General features: G+C 39.3%; 1 protein-coding gene across 1 annotated transcript in view; it reads right to left on the bottom strand.

Moving 5' to 3' along the window:
• Positions 1-11285, bottom strand: part of fancc (FA complementation group C) — a 29073-nt gene extending 17788 nt beyond the window's left edge. Inside the window, exons 1-4 of the mRNA XM_018669241.2 lie at positions 11110-11285; positions 7720-7963; positions 2974-3061; positions 2710-2804 (exon numbers count right to left, since the gene is read on the bottom strand). Coding sequence (XP_018524757.1) covers positions 2710-2804; positions 2974-3061; positions 7720-7917 — 381 coding nt within the window. The 5' untranslated portion in view covers positions 7918-7963; positions 11110-11285. The remainder of the gene's footprint in view (positions 1-2709; positions 2805-2973; positions 3062-7719; positions 7964-11109) is intronic.
• Positions 11286-16133: the final 4848 nt, after the last annotated feature.

Raw genomic sequence — 16133 nt, 5'->3', positions numbered from 1 at the left:
TGTGGTCCCCCTGCTAGTACAGGATGTCGAGAAACAGACCGATTGAGCTAATGACTATCTGACATAGCCTGAAGCTATGTGGCTGTACCCAGCATTCATCAAACCCAGTGAGAACACTCAGATGTGGAGAGGAGAGGCAGACAGGGAGGAGTGAAGTGAAGGCATGAGGGAGAAAAGGCAAAATACTCTGTGCATCATAATTTAAAGAGAAAAATATATGTGGCTACTAACAGTATATACAGTAGCAGTAGAACACATGTATTTGCGCAAATACTCACAAACATATGTGAGAACATTCACAAACTTACACAAACACAGTATTTAGGTGCCACTTAGCACCAGACCCTCAGTCTATTATGGAGGCAGCAAGAAAACAATGTTGGGGAGCAAGATCAGACAGGGCTAACAGAAAACAGGCTGCTTTCTGCATTCCAGGACAGGCAGTCCTACACAACACAGACACTGGGAGAGACACAGAGACAGACCATCTCTGGCCTAAAACCATACATCTGCCCTGCTCCCCCCAGACAGGCTGAGCTGTGGTGAATAGGGTTTTTTGTGCTTCCCGCCATTCCTGTCATTTGTGGGAAGTGGAAGTTTCTTTGGAGGAGAAGCGAAGGAGGATGAGGGGAGGCTGCAGAGTTGGTTTTGAGTTTATTGTACTTGTGCTCTTTGGACACTTTCAACTGGTGCCCTGCAGTATAAAATACATGAATGCAATTTTGGTATGAGTGGCCCCAGTGAACCCAACTTAAACCACTGAAGGAAAAATTAACTACTTCTATACAATGTTGAAAATACAGCACAAACAACACCTGATTTTAAAGGTTTATCAAGGATCAGTCTAGGGCCACAACTAACCATTGTTTTCAATATTGGTTAATCAGCCAATTAGTCTCTCAATTAATCAATGAATCGTTTAATGTACAAAATGTCAGATAACCATGAAAAATGTGAGACTTTGTAAGCTCGAGGTAACGTCTTTAAATGTCTTGATTTGTGAAACCAACAGTAGAGAACCCAAGGTATTCAATTTACTGTCATAGAAGACTAAAGAAACCACCAACCAACAAACATTCACATTTGAGAGGCTGGAACCACTGAATTTTGTTTAAATGAAATTACATAAACAAAATAAGGGACTACTACGCAGATACAGCTCAGTTGTCTAACCATAGCCAAGGCTTTCTGAAAATGTAATATAAATCTTCACGCAATCATCCATCTTCCACACACATCCATGGCAGCCACATTTTGCAAACGAAATCGATATGCAAACACAACATTGCATATGAAAACACATGCCCACACAAAAAACACACAGACGCAAATACTACCATGCACACATGCACTCAGCTTCCCCTCTTGTGGGTCAAAGACCATCTGGCAAATTCAAGGTTTACTTTCAAGGCACTGTTTTAATTAGCAAGATGTTTTATTAGATGAGAAATTAATCAAAAGAATACAAACACACAGTTAATCTGGCAAAAATGTGAAGGTCCCACATTGTTTATCATAAGCCATCTGTGTGAACCCACTCAAAGTTGAAGACTGCAGAATCTTTACTTCCCTCTGTTCTCTTTCCCTCCTTTGTGTGTGCGGCTTGAAAACACACAGCGAGTTGGATCAACTAACCATAATATAAAGGCTGATCCTTCTCTAGTGACAAGAGGCACTCAAGCAGTCAATTTTAATTTGCTTTCAAAATATGTTTTACAGTTTTGGGCACAAAAGGCTTAGACTAACACAGACCCAATCTCCCTCATTCATCATCCATGTCCCATTGGACAGGAGACACAGAGGGCTGGCGAGAGAACTCCTATTAAAAGTAAATTAGACAGAAAATCTCTTCAGCAGCCCAAAGGCAGTCAAAGAGACATTCTTTTAAGAGCATTTGTTAAGAGGATGATCTGTAATTGGCAACTAATTTGTATGTCAGGTCTGTCCAGAACTAATTGGGACATAAACAGCAAACAGATCTGGCCTGAAAATTAAGAGAAAAGGCATGTGAAGAATGACTGGAAGAAAATATAAATGTAACACTAAACAATGTTATGAATGGATAGAACCACACTTGATTTTTGAATAAATATTCTTAATACCGCTGCCTTTTTGTCAGCTTCCCTAAATTATGATTATGTCTTTTCTTTAAGCCCCAGTGGAGTGGAGTCATCCATCATTAGCATCAATTGTCAAAAATTATGAAGAAGTATGAGATAACAAAAAATGAGATAACAAAAAATTATGTATCAAAACTAAGATATTCTATTGGGACCGGTATCAAAATACAGTACACTTTCATTTTTAATAAATTTTTTTTGGGCATTTTATACACTTATTTGAGAGATTACAGTATTGACATGAGTAGAAATTAGACATGCAACAAAGGTCCCTGGGCTGGATATGAACCAACCATGGAAGGCAGTTTATGACTGGTGCCTAAACCCCTTGGCCACCAGCGTACCCCGGCCCTATTTCTACCTTTATCACACCTGAATTTCAGATTATATGGAAATCACTTCAAAAACACACCCACTGTACTGTACATGCAGTGATAAGGTGAATAAGAAATGGGTTGAAGGTGGTATGTAAAAGCTGTCACGGATCACTTTTCTTAAACTATATCCTTCATTTTAAAAAGGTGTTGGACATTAATCACTTGACCTTGAGCTCTGTATCAGTAAAGATTAGAGAATGTCCAGTCCATACCCGTATCCACTGATTGGCTTTTCTTTCCACAGCATTGCTTGGATTCTCAGAGTACAGTCCCCACAGACACTGGAACAGCAGCCCTCTGCTTGTATCTGTAGAAAGCACAGCACCACACAGCACATGACACACCATGATCTCAGCATCATTACCATCATTATTACTTATTTATTATTACTGAGAGGCTGCCATTACTCTGGACCTGATCCATCCACTGCACTCCCCCTACTGATGGAGTTGAAGCTGTTCAGAAGGTGCACTTACCATCAGCAGTGACACAAGGGTTCCAGCACAGTCGGCCAAGCAACTGGCCTAGTAAGGGCTGCCTCTTCATAGTTTCTGTTGTGGAACTCTTTAGGGACAGAACAGATAAGAGATACTGGATTTAATAATCTACATTTTTTTCATCTTGAATATTCTTACACCTCTGAGTCTGCTAGCTTGCACTCAAAACTTAAGTGGATGATTCCATTGAGGAGGGCATATAAAGTAATGTGTTTTTTTTTTTTTGTTTTTTTTTTTACAATCTGGCACATAATCAGACTCAAACATGACAGAGGTGGAGCTAATAAAAAAGAGCATAACATCTCTTTCATCATTTTTACTGTATTACAGATATTTACACCTCTTCATCTGTTTCATCCTTGTTTGTTTTATCCTCTTAACCTAGCAACCTTGTGCTACAACACAAACAATCTCAAGTCTACTTAATGACTGAGGGCACTGAGTTCAATAGCAGGCACATCCACAGGTGTACAGTATATTACTCATACATCACCTTTCTTTCCTGTGTTTTGGTCATGTCACATTTTTCACCATAGTGTCAATTAGTGAGAGATACAGAGAACAGAACACAGTGCAGAGCAGGGCTCTGGTCGAGGGTGCTATACCTGTAACGCTTTAACTATGTGTGCGTCTGTGCTTGTTTATCCTGTTCAAAACAACAGACCATGTGATTTATTTCACCTCACAGCCAATTAAAACATCCATAAGGTTTCAAGCTCAGGCAGGCCCTGCATTTAAGAACTTTACTAACCTTTAATCTTAAACCTGCTATACACTCCAGATGATCTTAACTTGTAAAAAGTTTGACTTATGGTTTGGAAAGTTTCCAATGATATGTCAAAGCACCTTGCTGAAAATAATGGAAAACCAAGACTTGTTCTACAGTATATTGAGCATGACTAAACACCAAAGACAGCCCATCAAGGATCTTGCTAATGTGAAAAAGACAAGAGCATGTCATAATCCTCATTATTTCAAACCAGAACCAAAAAGAGGATGATTAAAACTTTTAGCAACTCCACTGGAACAACTAATTTATTGTTTCTAGTTTTATATGGCAAAAATTGCATGTTTGCAAGAAAATTAATAGGCATTATTTGTGCTGGTCCAATGCACAACATAAAAACACACAATTCATTCTAGAGACTGAGACAATTGCCTTCAGGTGGAATTAAGACTTTCAAAATAATTTTTGATTCAGGGTAACTCTGTAAAAACACAGGTGTACAACATTGTTTTGTTCCACCTGACTGCTTCCCTGGCTTTAATAAATCAACACAGACCCCATTATATTTTACAATATGATAACTACAGTACAGTGGAGACTGGAGAGAAAACAGATCAAAGACATGACGTATTACTTAAATTTACAAGCGTGTGTCTGCACACTTGCTCATGAATCATGTTTACGTGAATATACAGTATTACTTATTATTCAACCCACATTAACAGACTATATCATCCATTTAATCTCTGAGCTAATTGAACTAACTTTCATACAAGAGCAGCCCACAAGCAGACATATGCCAGTTGTAATTGAAGCAGTGTGCTGTTGCTTCACTGCCATGGACACACAGTGGAGGTTGTAGTGTCAGGCCATTGGGATCTCATATGATCCTGTAATGTGGAAAAAACATGGACACTGTATTTGAATTATCACCAATGGTTTTTCTGTTGGGCTTCAAAATGTTTCCATCTCTCTGTTCCATGTCTTCTCTTTGGGCCTATCATCCCATCAATGTCAATGACAATTGTGTCACTTACAACAAAACACTCTTTTATATACTTGTGTCAATAACGCATCTTTAACACCACTTTTAGACAATGTGAAAATTAGACAATGAGACTATTTGGTCTTTTGAGGGACAAAAAAACTACAGAATCTGTATTTTAAGAGAAAAGTCTGCAGCTTCAAAATAAACCTCCATGGAGATTTAGTAAGTAAGTAAGAAGTTAAGGTAGCTTTAGGCCTATATGTTCAAAAAGAGCATCAGACAGACAAGGAGGATAACTTGACTCATTCAAGGGGGTGAGATCACCATTAATGGAAAGCAGGATGGTAATGGGCCAAGTAGAGTTTCTCTAAATGCCCCACACACACACACACACACACACACACAACACCGCCAGTGCTGTCTGGAACACAGCCCTCACGCTCAGCCTTGCTATCAATCCAACAACACATGGTAAACGTTTTGTCTGTGTGAGTATACATGTGCATTTGTGTGTTAGTGATGCAACTAAAAAGGAATGTTCATTTATAATAGGAACTGTACAATGCTCTGTGACTGCGGGACTGCCCATATGAGTGAGCCATCGCAACAGAAAGCAATTATCACTGACTACCAGGGCCAAATCACCATCAAAGCCTTGTCAACATTGTCCCTAATTATATATGGGGTTTGAGACTGAGTGTCTTGCTTTGATTTGGGACAGACATCTCAGACAGAAGTGACTGATAATCAACTACCTAGGGAGGCAAATGGGACAAGTGTATAGACAACGGTGAAGAGAGCAGTGAGGAAACACTTGTCCCTGACATCAGTGAACCACAATCAGAGTAGCCCCAATGAATAGCAAAGTTACCATGGTGAGAACATAAATATACACTTGAGTGCATTACAGAATTCCCCACACTCTCCATCCATCTTACAGCTCCTTTGAGAGGTGGTGTAATACTGTATCTTTACTGTGGCAACCATGGCAAAAAGGAAGGATGTACAACAATATTGAAAATACCTAGATAAATATTGCAACAATTAGTCAACTAATAAAGAAAAAAGGGCAAATGCTTTGGTTATCAATTAATAAATTAGGTATTTTTTCTAACAAAAATACCAAATAATTGTTGGATTTAAGGTTCTCAAATTTACAGATTTTTCGTGTCTTACATTATAGTAAACTGAAGACTTTTGGGATTTGGGCTAATAGTCTCCATGAGCCCTAGGGAACATTGATGGACATTTTTAATGAAAATTTTTTAAAAAATCTTGACATTTTGGAAAATACGCTCATTTAGTTTCTTGTTGAGAGGTAAATGAGACGATCAATAGCACTCTCATATTTGTCCTTTAAATATGATGCTGGAGCCAGCAGAGGTTCAGTTTTGCTTGGCATAAAGACTGGAAACAGGGGTAAACAGCCCAGCTCAGCTCTGTCAGAAATGCACCTATCAGCACCTCTAAAGCTGACAAATTTATAAGTTATATCCCATTTGTTTAATCCTTACCAAAACTTAAAGAGTATACATTTATGCAGGGTCATTTCACACAGTGACTTTCTGAAATCTCCACTGGTTGCGGTGGTGCACAGTGATGACAAGACTCTGGGATGTTATTGTGCCCGGCCAAGAAAACAGGCTGGCACATAACAACTCCTCGTCTTCCCTCTCTTTCAAGTATGCTATGCTATGCTAGGTGTACCTACTACTGGCTCCTGCTTGATATTCAAAATACAGATAAGAGAGTGGTATTGATCTTTAAACTCTCAGCAGACAAGGGAATAAGTGTATTTTCCAACAAAAATGTCAAACAATTCTATTAAGAAAGGCACTACTGAGATAGAAAACTTCTTACACTTTTTTAACCACGTGAAAACCTGGAAATTAATAAGAACTAAGAGTATTTTTCATCTTAGGACATAAGCCACAGGAAAGTTGTTAAGTCATCAAAGGATGCAAAATGCTGCCAAGAAGCAGGCTATCCTCATCTTGTGTTTTATGAGTCCACTGCCAGTAAAAAGGATTTAAACCCAATTAAGCTATACTATTCTTTTCTCTTTCTTTATATCTGTTCCATCATCCATAACGCAGACGCCTCTGCGTGACGTATACCCGGAATAACGCTAACAGAAAAGGAGCTAGACAGACAAAAATAATAGCCAGTCAGTGCTTGATCTATAAAAATATATGGCTAGTCGCCCAAGTGGGGAGTAAGAAGAAAATAAGACAGACAGAGACACTGAGACTGATTCTAACCAGAATGTTACAGTAAAACATATGGACTGTAGAGAGTTGCAAATTAAAACCCGCCAGAGAACCATGACTGTAAGACTAACAAGAAAAATATTTCTTACGTGAGAAAAAGAGTATATTATGTGAGGGAGAAATGTGAGAAAAAAATGGTTATAAAAAGTAGAGTCCCGAGGAGCAAGAGCTGGAAGGAGGAGGCATGACTGTAGTAACACTGAAATCTCACAGTTCTGCACCACTCCTGCCCTCTGCCCCCTTCCCAAATTTGCTGGACCTGATGTGGGGATACATTAGGTTAGCACTGGAGGTCCCATTGCGGCTATTACCTGACTAACTCAACACCGCAGCACTGCCAGCCAGACATACACAGCCTCTGCACAGCACAGAGCAGCCTCTGTTAGCAGGACTCTACCAACGCTGGACTTACTGTTCGTGCCCTGGCTCGGACAGAGAGCGTGCGTGTGCATGTTTGTGTGTGTGTGTTAAACGTGCTGCAGAATTAACTTAGTGCTTCATTAATCAGACGGCTGCTTGGCTGGTCGGCCTAAGTGATTGGCTGCTCTAATTTATTTCATTAGGCAAGGTGTGCTGAGCCTGTAAAACAGGTTGCATATAAAACATTTAATCTGGGAAATATAGTGTAGAATGGGACAACCTGAATTCTCAAGAACATAAATCTCGGAGCTTCCTTTGCATTGTGTCACAAGTGTTCACAAGTGAAGATGTGAACTTAGCTTTTTATGATATCTGCTTACCATGTCATTGATATGAGTAAGCAGTTGCTGGAGGTAACTACTTAGTCTTCTCAAGTGCAGGCTGGTGTCTTTCTGAGTATCCGGACGCTCAGCCTGGCCCCAAGCAACCGCTTTGTCCAGCCAGAACTGCATCTCCTGGCCATTTAGCAAGGTCTCTGCTGTTTCTTGGAGTTGGATCTGTGGTTGAAGCTGAGACATTGGGATTCTTGTCGAAATGAATTTACTTAGGAGTTAAGAAAGAGTCCTGGGTGAGACACAAAATGAGAAAAGTCCAAGGATTATGCAGTAATAATGTGTTGTGGCTGCTAGGGCTGAGAAATGGCAACATTTTATATTGTGAGTTTTACTTTTTCTACTAAATTAGCTAGTTTTAGCATGTAATATCAGCATCCCTAAATGTTTTAAATTCAGGGTTTTCCCAGAGTGTTTTATATTAAAAGTGGGCTACTTTGCTTGATATAAAAGCCCTGTGGACTTTTTGACCACTAATGTTTCCATGTAGCAGTGTTCCTATGAGTGGGTCCCATTTGGTTTGTTATGCACATGCACAAGACACACACGTACACCCATGATATACGAAACAAAGAAACACACCAATGCACAAACAAAGGCACTGAAGAAGACTGCTATATTGATGTAAATAATGCAGGATTTAGAATATTTCTCAAAACAGAGGCTTTGCCAATGGTTTCCAAGGAAGTAAATACATCTGTCATGTTTGTTAGACCTCAAGGATACACACTGTGTGTTCCGGAAAAAAAGCTGAATGTAAACAGAAACTTTGTATGTTAACAAATAAAATTCAACAGGGCTCCTTGAACTTTAAGGAAAAAAAGACCGGGGGCACTATTTCACACAGAGTGTGCAATTTATGCAATTTTACTATTGTTAAGGTTAGATGACAAGACGTGTCAGGATCTGGGTGACCCTGAATTTAATTAGAAATATAAAAAGGTCATAAAAACACTAAATCCATAGTTTTGAAATCATCAGGCATTAAGATTGCCATTACATGAATTTTAAGTTTACTGTTGATGTTTTTTTATGTAATAAAAGTCAAATAAATATTACCAAATGTGCAATTAGTATCAAGTAAATAATAAAAACACAAAACTTACACAATTAAGTGTTAGTTAAAACTTTTAGTTAAACTGAGTTAAGACAAGAAAGGATCAAATATACATAAAAATACAGCCTGTAAAACATTTCTGCACTTAAAATCTCTTGGCATTTTTGCCAAAATATGCACTTGATACAAACTTCAGTTTATCAGTTTAACTTCAGTTAATAATATGAGCCTGCCAATGTAATAGCTAGGATCTACTTTAATATGTCCATGTGTGGCCCACATCAGTCACTTTCTATGAAAGCAGAGGCAGATAATGCAATAATAAGTGGAAGTAATAACAAGTGGAAAATAAATTGAAGTAAAGTGTGTTAATCTAGTTACGTTAAGCTCTTATTACCACAATCTAACGATCAAACTTTTAAGCTCTAGGGGATCAAGGCTTCTTACACACACACACATTCATGATGGCCTACTGAGAAATAAACAGTACATTCTTCACCTTTTATGATGATGGAGAGAAAAACATGGGGGGGCAGATCACAAGAGTGTGTGTGTGAGGATGTGTTTCATGTCTGTATAGCCTGAGAATGGTGTGTGTGAGTATGTGTATTTGTTATTTTTGTCATAATGACAGGTCTGTGTGGGACACCACAGGGTTGTGTTTTATGATCACCTCGTTACACACGATTTGTTTAATGTCTTGCCATCATCTCTGCTGGAAAGCCCCTATGGCTCGCTGATGTGAATATATAAATACTCATTTTCAGGGAGGAAAAAAGCCCAACCAAATTAGGAACAAACGCTTCTTGTTGACTTGTGTTAGGGGCTCAGTTTTCAGTAAAGCAGAAGTGGAAAAGAACCGCATGCTGAACACCTAAGTAGCAAACAGTCTCTCCCACAGTCTCTGTCACACAGTTAAATATATACACAGGCATAGGAGTATATATACTGTACTTACATAAAGTTGTTAGTGCAAATGCATGTCACACAGGTAGAAAAAAATATGAACATGCACACAAACACACTCGACGGCAGCTACATGTTGCCTGAACACATTCTGGAGCAGGAACGAGATGTGACTGGTCAAATATTATCTTTGAAGATTTGTTAAACTAAGCTTGTGGACTTTGGGTAAGAGTGAGTTTGCTGTTCCAATTATGAGATTGCTGATGTTATTTCAGTATAATCAAATCAGTTAAACATCACCTTCTACAAATTTATGTCTGTATGCTTCACTATGTTATATTTAAGAACACCTGGATTAAATGTAAGGGCTGTATCAATAATAGTCATAAAAGGAACAGTTTTGCTCAGCTAATTAAGGCTATTATAATTTTTGATCTTTTTATTATTTTGTTCCTACAATGGAACACTTATCACATGTCCACATGCAACCATACACGAGTAAATGAGTGAAGAAACATAACCAATACAGGTGCAGCCATACAGGCCACAATGGTTTGATGAGTAAAGCAATGATACTGATATGATGATGAAATGTGACCTGTTTGGTTACATCTTATATCTAGTGGTAAAAGTTTTAGGATGAAAAATATTTGCATATTCAAAGAGAATTTTTCAGTGAGTGAGGAGGTGTAAATGTGTTTTTAAGAATTTAACCAGGTAACATCATTCTCTCACTCATCAAACCATTCAGCGACCCTGTATGGATGTTTGGTTATGTTTCTCCACTCATTTGTTATTAATGCCTGGTTGCATGTGAACCTGTAATAAATGTTGCATTGCAGAAACAAGATGATTAAGATATATAGAATTACAGCCTAAATTAGTTGAACAAAAGTGTTCCTAATATGACTGTTGTTGATACAGCCCTTTAATGAGTCTCATATCATCCAAGTAATGTTAAATACAACATACTGAAGCATACAGCAGTAAATTTAAAGAAAATTATGTTTAGCTGGTTTTATTTTACTGAAGTAACGTCAACAATCTCAGAATTGGAGCAGCAAACACAACTTGACCCCAGTTTATCTCTTTTACTTGTGAGTTTTCACACACACGAACTTACCAATATGAAACGTTTGGGTGCAATGACTAAACCACATCACACGATGCCAGTATTTCCTCCACTTTACTGCAGTTACACATGGTGAAACATTATGTCAGTTCAATTTAAGGATACAAACTTACTTTAAAACACAACTGCTGTATGTCTGGCCGTATCGAACTACGTTGCAACTCGATATTTGTACCAAATTTTCAAACCTTCTTTGCAAAGGGCAACCCGTTATTCAGCCGTTAGCGAGTTAGTTAATCACTACATAGTCGTGCGACTGCAGTAACGTCAAATGTGGACTTACATTCAATAAGACGTAAAGTCTTCAAACTACTTTCTTCGTGGAGCAGAAGTCAGCTATATTCATTCATTCTCTGTATCTTCAGACAAGAAGACGAGCTTGCCGTCCCGCGATGTAAACAAACTGAACTTCCCTCTTCTCTCGGAGTTCCGTGTACGGGAGATGGCTATTGGCTGAAAGTAGCGGCAACGTCCTCCTGGCAGTGCCTACTGGGAAATTGAGTCATATGGCTGTAGAAGCAGTACAAGAAGAAACTTTACTTAAGCTTCTCTTTAGTTAAACGAAAGTACCAATGCAACAGTGTAAAAATATTTTAAACTACCTTCATTCATACTAACATACTAATGAATAATTTACTTATACTTACATAGTATATAAAGATATATACAGCTATGGGTCCAACTTAGGGTCTCAAGGTAGATAAGCTAGAATAAACTAAATGGAATAAAACAAAATAACAAAAATGTTACAGTACAGTATAAAAAATTAATGAATATCCCCAAATTGAATTTGATTTATTTTTTTCACTTAAAATTGATTCAAGAGAACTTAAAATTGGAAAAGATGTTCGACACATACATATGGCACATAAAAACTGAATACTGCTTCTCCAAAGTGGATAGTGTAAGACAGTAAATATTCAACTGAAAATAATGTTTTTGTCGGGAGCATCTTACAGTCTAATTCATACCATTTAATACAACAACAGGGTGAAGGGTCTGGAGGGTGAAGCAGAGTGCATACCAGGGCCAGGAATTCAGGGGTCCTGGTGCGTGTCCCTCCGGAACCCAAAGCAAACTTTGAGGGGTTCCCGGCCTGCATGGCTCAAACTGACAAATCACCCAGAGGCTCCAGCCAGACCCGGAGCAGCCAAGCACACTGCATCAGGAAATGGTTGTTCAAACATACATAATGTCATGTGTGTGCATGTGTTAATATGTGCGTGGGTGCCTGCATAAGAAAGAGATTATATGCAAGTAAAGCGTGGGGTTTCTCTATTACATACATACACGCACTTTGATTCTGTTCCTTTTATGAGAACCTACTTTTTGTGCATGTGTCTGCGTGTGGTCATGTGTGGTGGTGGTCTTTAATGCATGCCTTTACCACTTGAATACTGCTGAATACACATGCGCATGCCATGGTATGTACTGTATGTGTGCACAGTCTGAACGTTGCAGTGAGGCAGCACAGTCTGTTAGATGGGGAATGTGTTTAAAGTGGTCTAGTGGCTCCACATTAGACATCAGAATTTCTGTGGTAGGAAAGCCCGGCCCTGTGGATGTGTGAGTTGGCGGGAGAGTGTGCACAGGTGTGTGCACATACGGTATGTGTGTGTGTGTGTGTGTGTGTGTTTCCCCTCTCTTAGTTTGGCGTATGTGGCTTGCTTCCCAAATAGAACATGGAAACTGTGTGTACAAACGTCAGTGAGGCGCAGCATCTTTTTTCTTAAATTCTGAAGTTTTCCTTGGAAATATATTCCACCTCATCTGCTTTAAACCGTAAGCAGTCAGATCTTTTATCTGTACTTGCAGGCTACAAATTGAGGGTAACATGGAAAAGCAATATGCTTTTTGCATCATGTCTAAAGGTAACATTTTTTATTTCTTTAATTTCAAAAGTATCTTAATGCTTATAATTCTTAGAATATTCTTATAATAAAGTGATACATTTTTCTAACAATGTCTGCAGTGTGATTGTCTTTTCTAATGAGAGAAAACCTGTCACTTTTTATCATGTGCTCCCTTAACACCTGTGGATGAAAAAACATATGGTTTTATGAAAGCATTTAGATTGCTGGCCTGAAACTGACACACACATACACATAAACACACACTTAATCGTAACTATATACATTTCATCCATACATATTAAACCGTTCCTGACATTGAATTGAAGTGCCTTCACATAACATATTTATGTTGGTGTCTCCATCAGTAAATGTCCAGTGAAGGCAGCAGTTAAAATCATACGGCGCTGGGCCAGGTTCACCATCAGCTCCACCCCAGCTGCCAACATGTAGGTCAACCAGGGTAGATCTCTCCACGTGCAGGGTGGTGTGTGTGTATGAGTGTGTGTGTGTGTGTGTGTCTGTGTGTGCGCGCTTAAGCCTTGTAAAAACATCAGCATATGGGTTTGGAACAAGGTCCCTGGCAACAGTCAAAAAAACGAGAGAGAAGGAAAGAAAAACCACGGCAAAAACTTGAGAGAGTGTGGTTTGATGCCCAAAGTGGAAACCCACACACTGATGTTTTTGTGTGTGTATGAATGTGTTTATGTATGTGTGTGTGTTTGTCCTTGTGGCTGCGCATGTGTGTTGCCATGCCTATGCTTGCATGGGCACACATATGGATGCGAAGAGAAATGTAGTGTAAACCATGTGTGTTTTTACTGTACTGCTACTCTGTGATTATTACAGAGCCAAGAGACGGGTTGTCACGCAGTGGGGCAGCAACTCATCCACATGTCTGTGGCTGTGTGTGTCTGTGTGTTTGCATGTGTGTATGTATGCTTTCATGCTTGGACTAAAGGGCTGATCACAGCCAGAAATTTGCCATTGCCAGCTGGGCGACTGTATCAACATGATGTTAATTCAATGTCCAGTTACTGGTTTTGATTTTGAAAAACACTGAATAATGACTTATCGCATAGGCAGTGACATGCATCCTGAGTAAAACACAAAGAGCGAACTGACAAATACAATATACACTGTAATCAGGATTTTGTTTTATGTAGGTTTTTAGCAATCTTGAATTTGCAGGTGCTCTATCTCACCTCTGGTATCAGACTCATTTTGTCTTACGGGGTCATTTAGGACAACATGCCGGGTGCAAGATGTGACTTTCTAGCCAAACTATATGCTGGAAGTCATTACCAGTTTTTCATATGAAAATTATAAATCCAACCCTTACTCCAATAAAACAAAAAACCCCAACCATAAATAGATTTTGAGGAAAAAAAGGCAAAGAGCGTGATAGCTAATTTTTGAAGTATATTTGTTTTTTTGACCTTGTGGTTTGGCCAGAGAGAGATGGAGCCGGGTGGAGAGCTTGGGTATCAGTCTCTGGAGCTTATCCCGGGCCTTGCTGAGACCAAGAGCTGCACAGCTGCTGACAAATTTGCCATCTCTCATCCAGACCAATCCTATTACCAGTTCTGGTCCAGACCAAAGCCATTACCTACCTGCCTCTGCCACGTGACCTGTCGCCTGTGTCATTGCACCACACACTGACGCTGCTCTGCTTGAAGGCCAGTCTGCTGTGTGCGTGTGTGTGGTGTCTCCTGCTGGATACCACAAGAGGAGAGGAAAATGTGAGCTGTGCGATCAGCTGCATTAAACTCTGCTTGCATGCTCTTTGTCTTTTTATTCTTGTATCCAGTTGGTTGTTTTCCCAAAGCACATCACTTGATGCACAACACCTACATTTTCCCTTGGAGTGTTTTTTTTTACACACACAAACACACACACACACACACACACACACACACACACACACACACACACACACACACACACACATACATACACATACACAGACACGTAAGTATGAACATGTTCATGCACACACCCCCCTGTTCTTTCCAACTCTGTCTGTGATACCTCCTTTAGCTTTCCAATATAGGTGTTGTCATTGACATATCTTTTTGGTTCTTATGCCAGACACTTGTGAAGTTTGATTGAGGAACATAAATGCTATCTTGTAATCAAGATGGTATTTTCTGGTCACTCTTGGACTGCTGCAGACCCTCAATCAAATCAGTACTACATAGTTATATAATCTTCTTACAAGTAACAAAGTGAAATTGACAACATCTGTATTGTGTGACCAGGAGACTATTAATCATTTTAAGAAAAAAAATGATCACAACAATGGTGCATGAATTCTCACATAGACTCCTCAAATGCTGCCTTATAAGACAGATTTTGTAGTTGAATGTGTATCTTTCTGCCTGGATTATTTAAACATTGTGGTGTTTTCTTAGCTCAAACGAATTGGGCTTAGATGATGAGTTGTACCTCTCTCTCTCTCTTCCGTCTTTCTCGACTCTCTATTTTGCTTTCTGTCAGCTCTTTACATTACTGTTTCTCTTTCCTCCTACTCTTCTTGAAAGTTATTCTTCCCCACCTCTCCATGAAAGCTCTCAAATGCTTCTCCATCATTCAGAACCACCATCAACACTTGAAACATTTGTACCTTTGCGAGTCTACACATCAACTTCTGGTCTTTTTGTGGATGCAAATGGCTGTCCCTCAGCACTGAGGACAGTTGAAGCGATGGAGGGAAGGAAGGAAGGAGACGTTCAAATCAAAGCAGAGGAATGTGCCGTTAAAAATCTTCAGATCCGCTTGGGCTTGACTCTGATTATCTGGCTGTTGGAGAGAGAGAGAGAAAGACCACTTTTAAGAAGAGAAAGGAAGAGCTGTCAGAGGTGTCTCCAGACAGGGGCCAGCTCTCCCTCATAAATGGATTTGTGTCTCACACAAAGTTTAAAGGATCTGTTTTTCAGGGCTTCCTGTGTTCCTGCGTGTGTCTCTAACTATGCGTGTGTGTGTGTGTGGTGGTGGTGGTTTTACTTGAGTGTGCTTTTTTGCGTGTTCATCTAGGTCAATGGTTAGGTTGGACAGCACTTAATGTCAGTTTAGATTCGACACTGAACAGTTGTCAGGAAACAAGTAAATTTTAAAGACGTTAACCACACACAACAACAACATCTAAACTCTGTGTATGCTGTATCACTCTTATTCACTTTCTCTTTTCTGGCATTTCCATCAGTTTATTTGCTGATAAGTGAGCAGGGTGACATAGTGTGGGTAAGGCTGCAGAGGTAAAAATCCAGTCTTGTTTTCCTCATGTCATGCCACTGTCTCCTCTTTGTGGATTTCCAGCATTTTGATGAGTGTTAAACGCTCTCAATTAAATCCTCATCAGTGAGAATCCAGATTCCAGTTTACGGAAAAATATCACATGTGCAGTACCAAACTGCATAAATAGCAACAAGATACTCTTGTGTCCCCTTAAATTGAG

Source organism: Lates calcarifer, linkage group LG13 (assembly GCF_001640805.2).
Source record: "Lates calcarifer isolate ASB-BC8 linkage group LG13, TLL_Latcal_v3, whole genome shotgun sequence".
Taxonomy (NCBI): Eukaryota; Metazoa; Chordata; class Actinopteri; family Centropomidae; genus Lates; species Lates calcarifer.
Note: the sequence above shows the minus strand (reverse complement) of the source record. Positions and strands in the feature narration are given on the sequence as shown.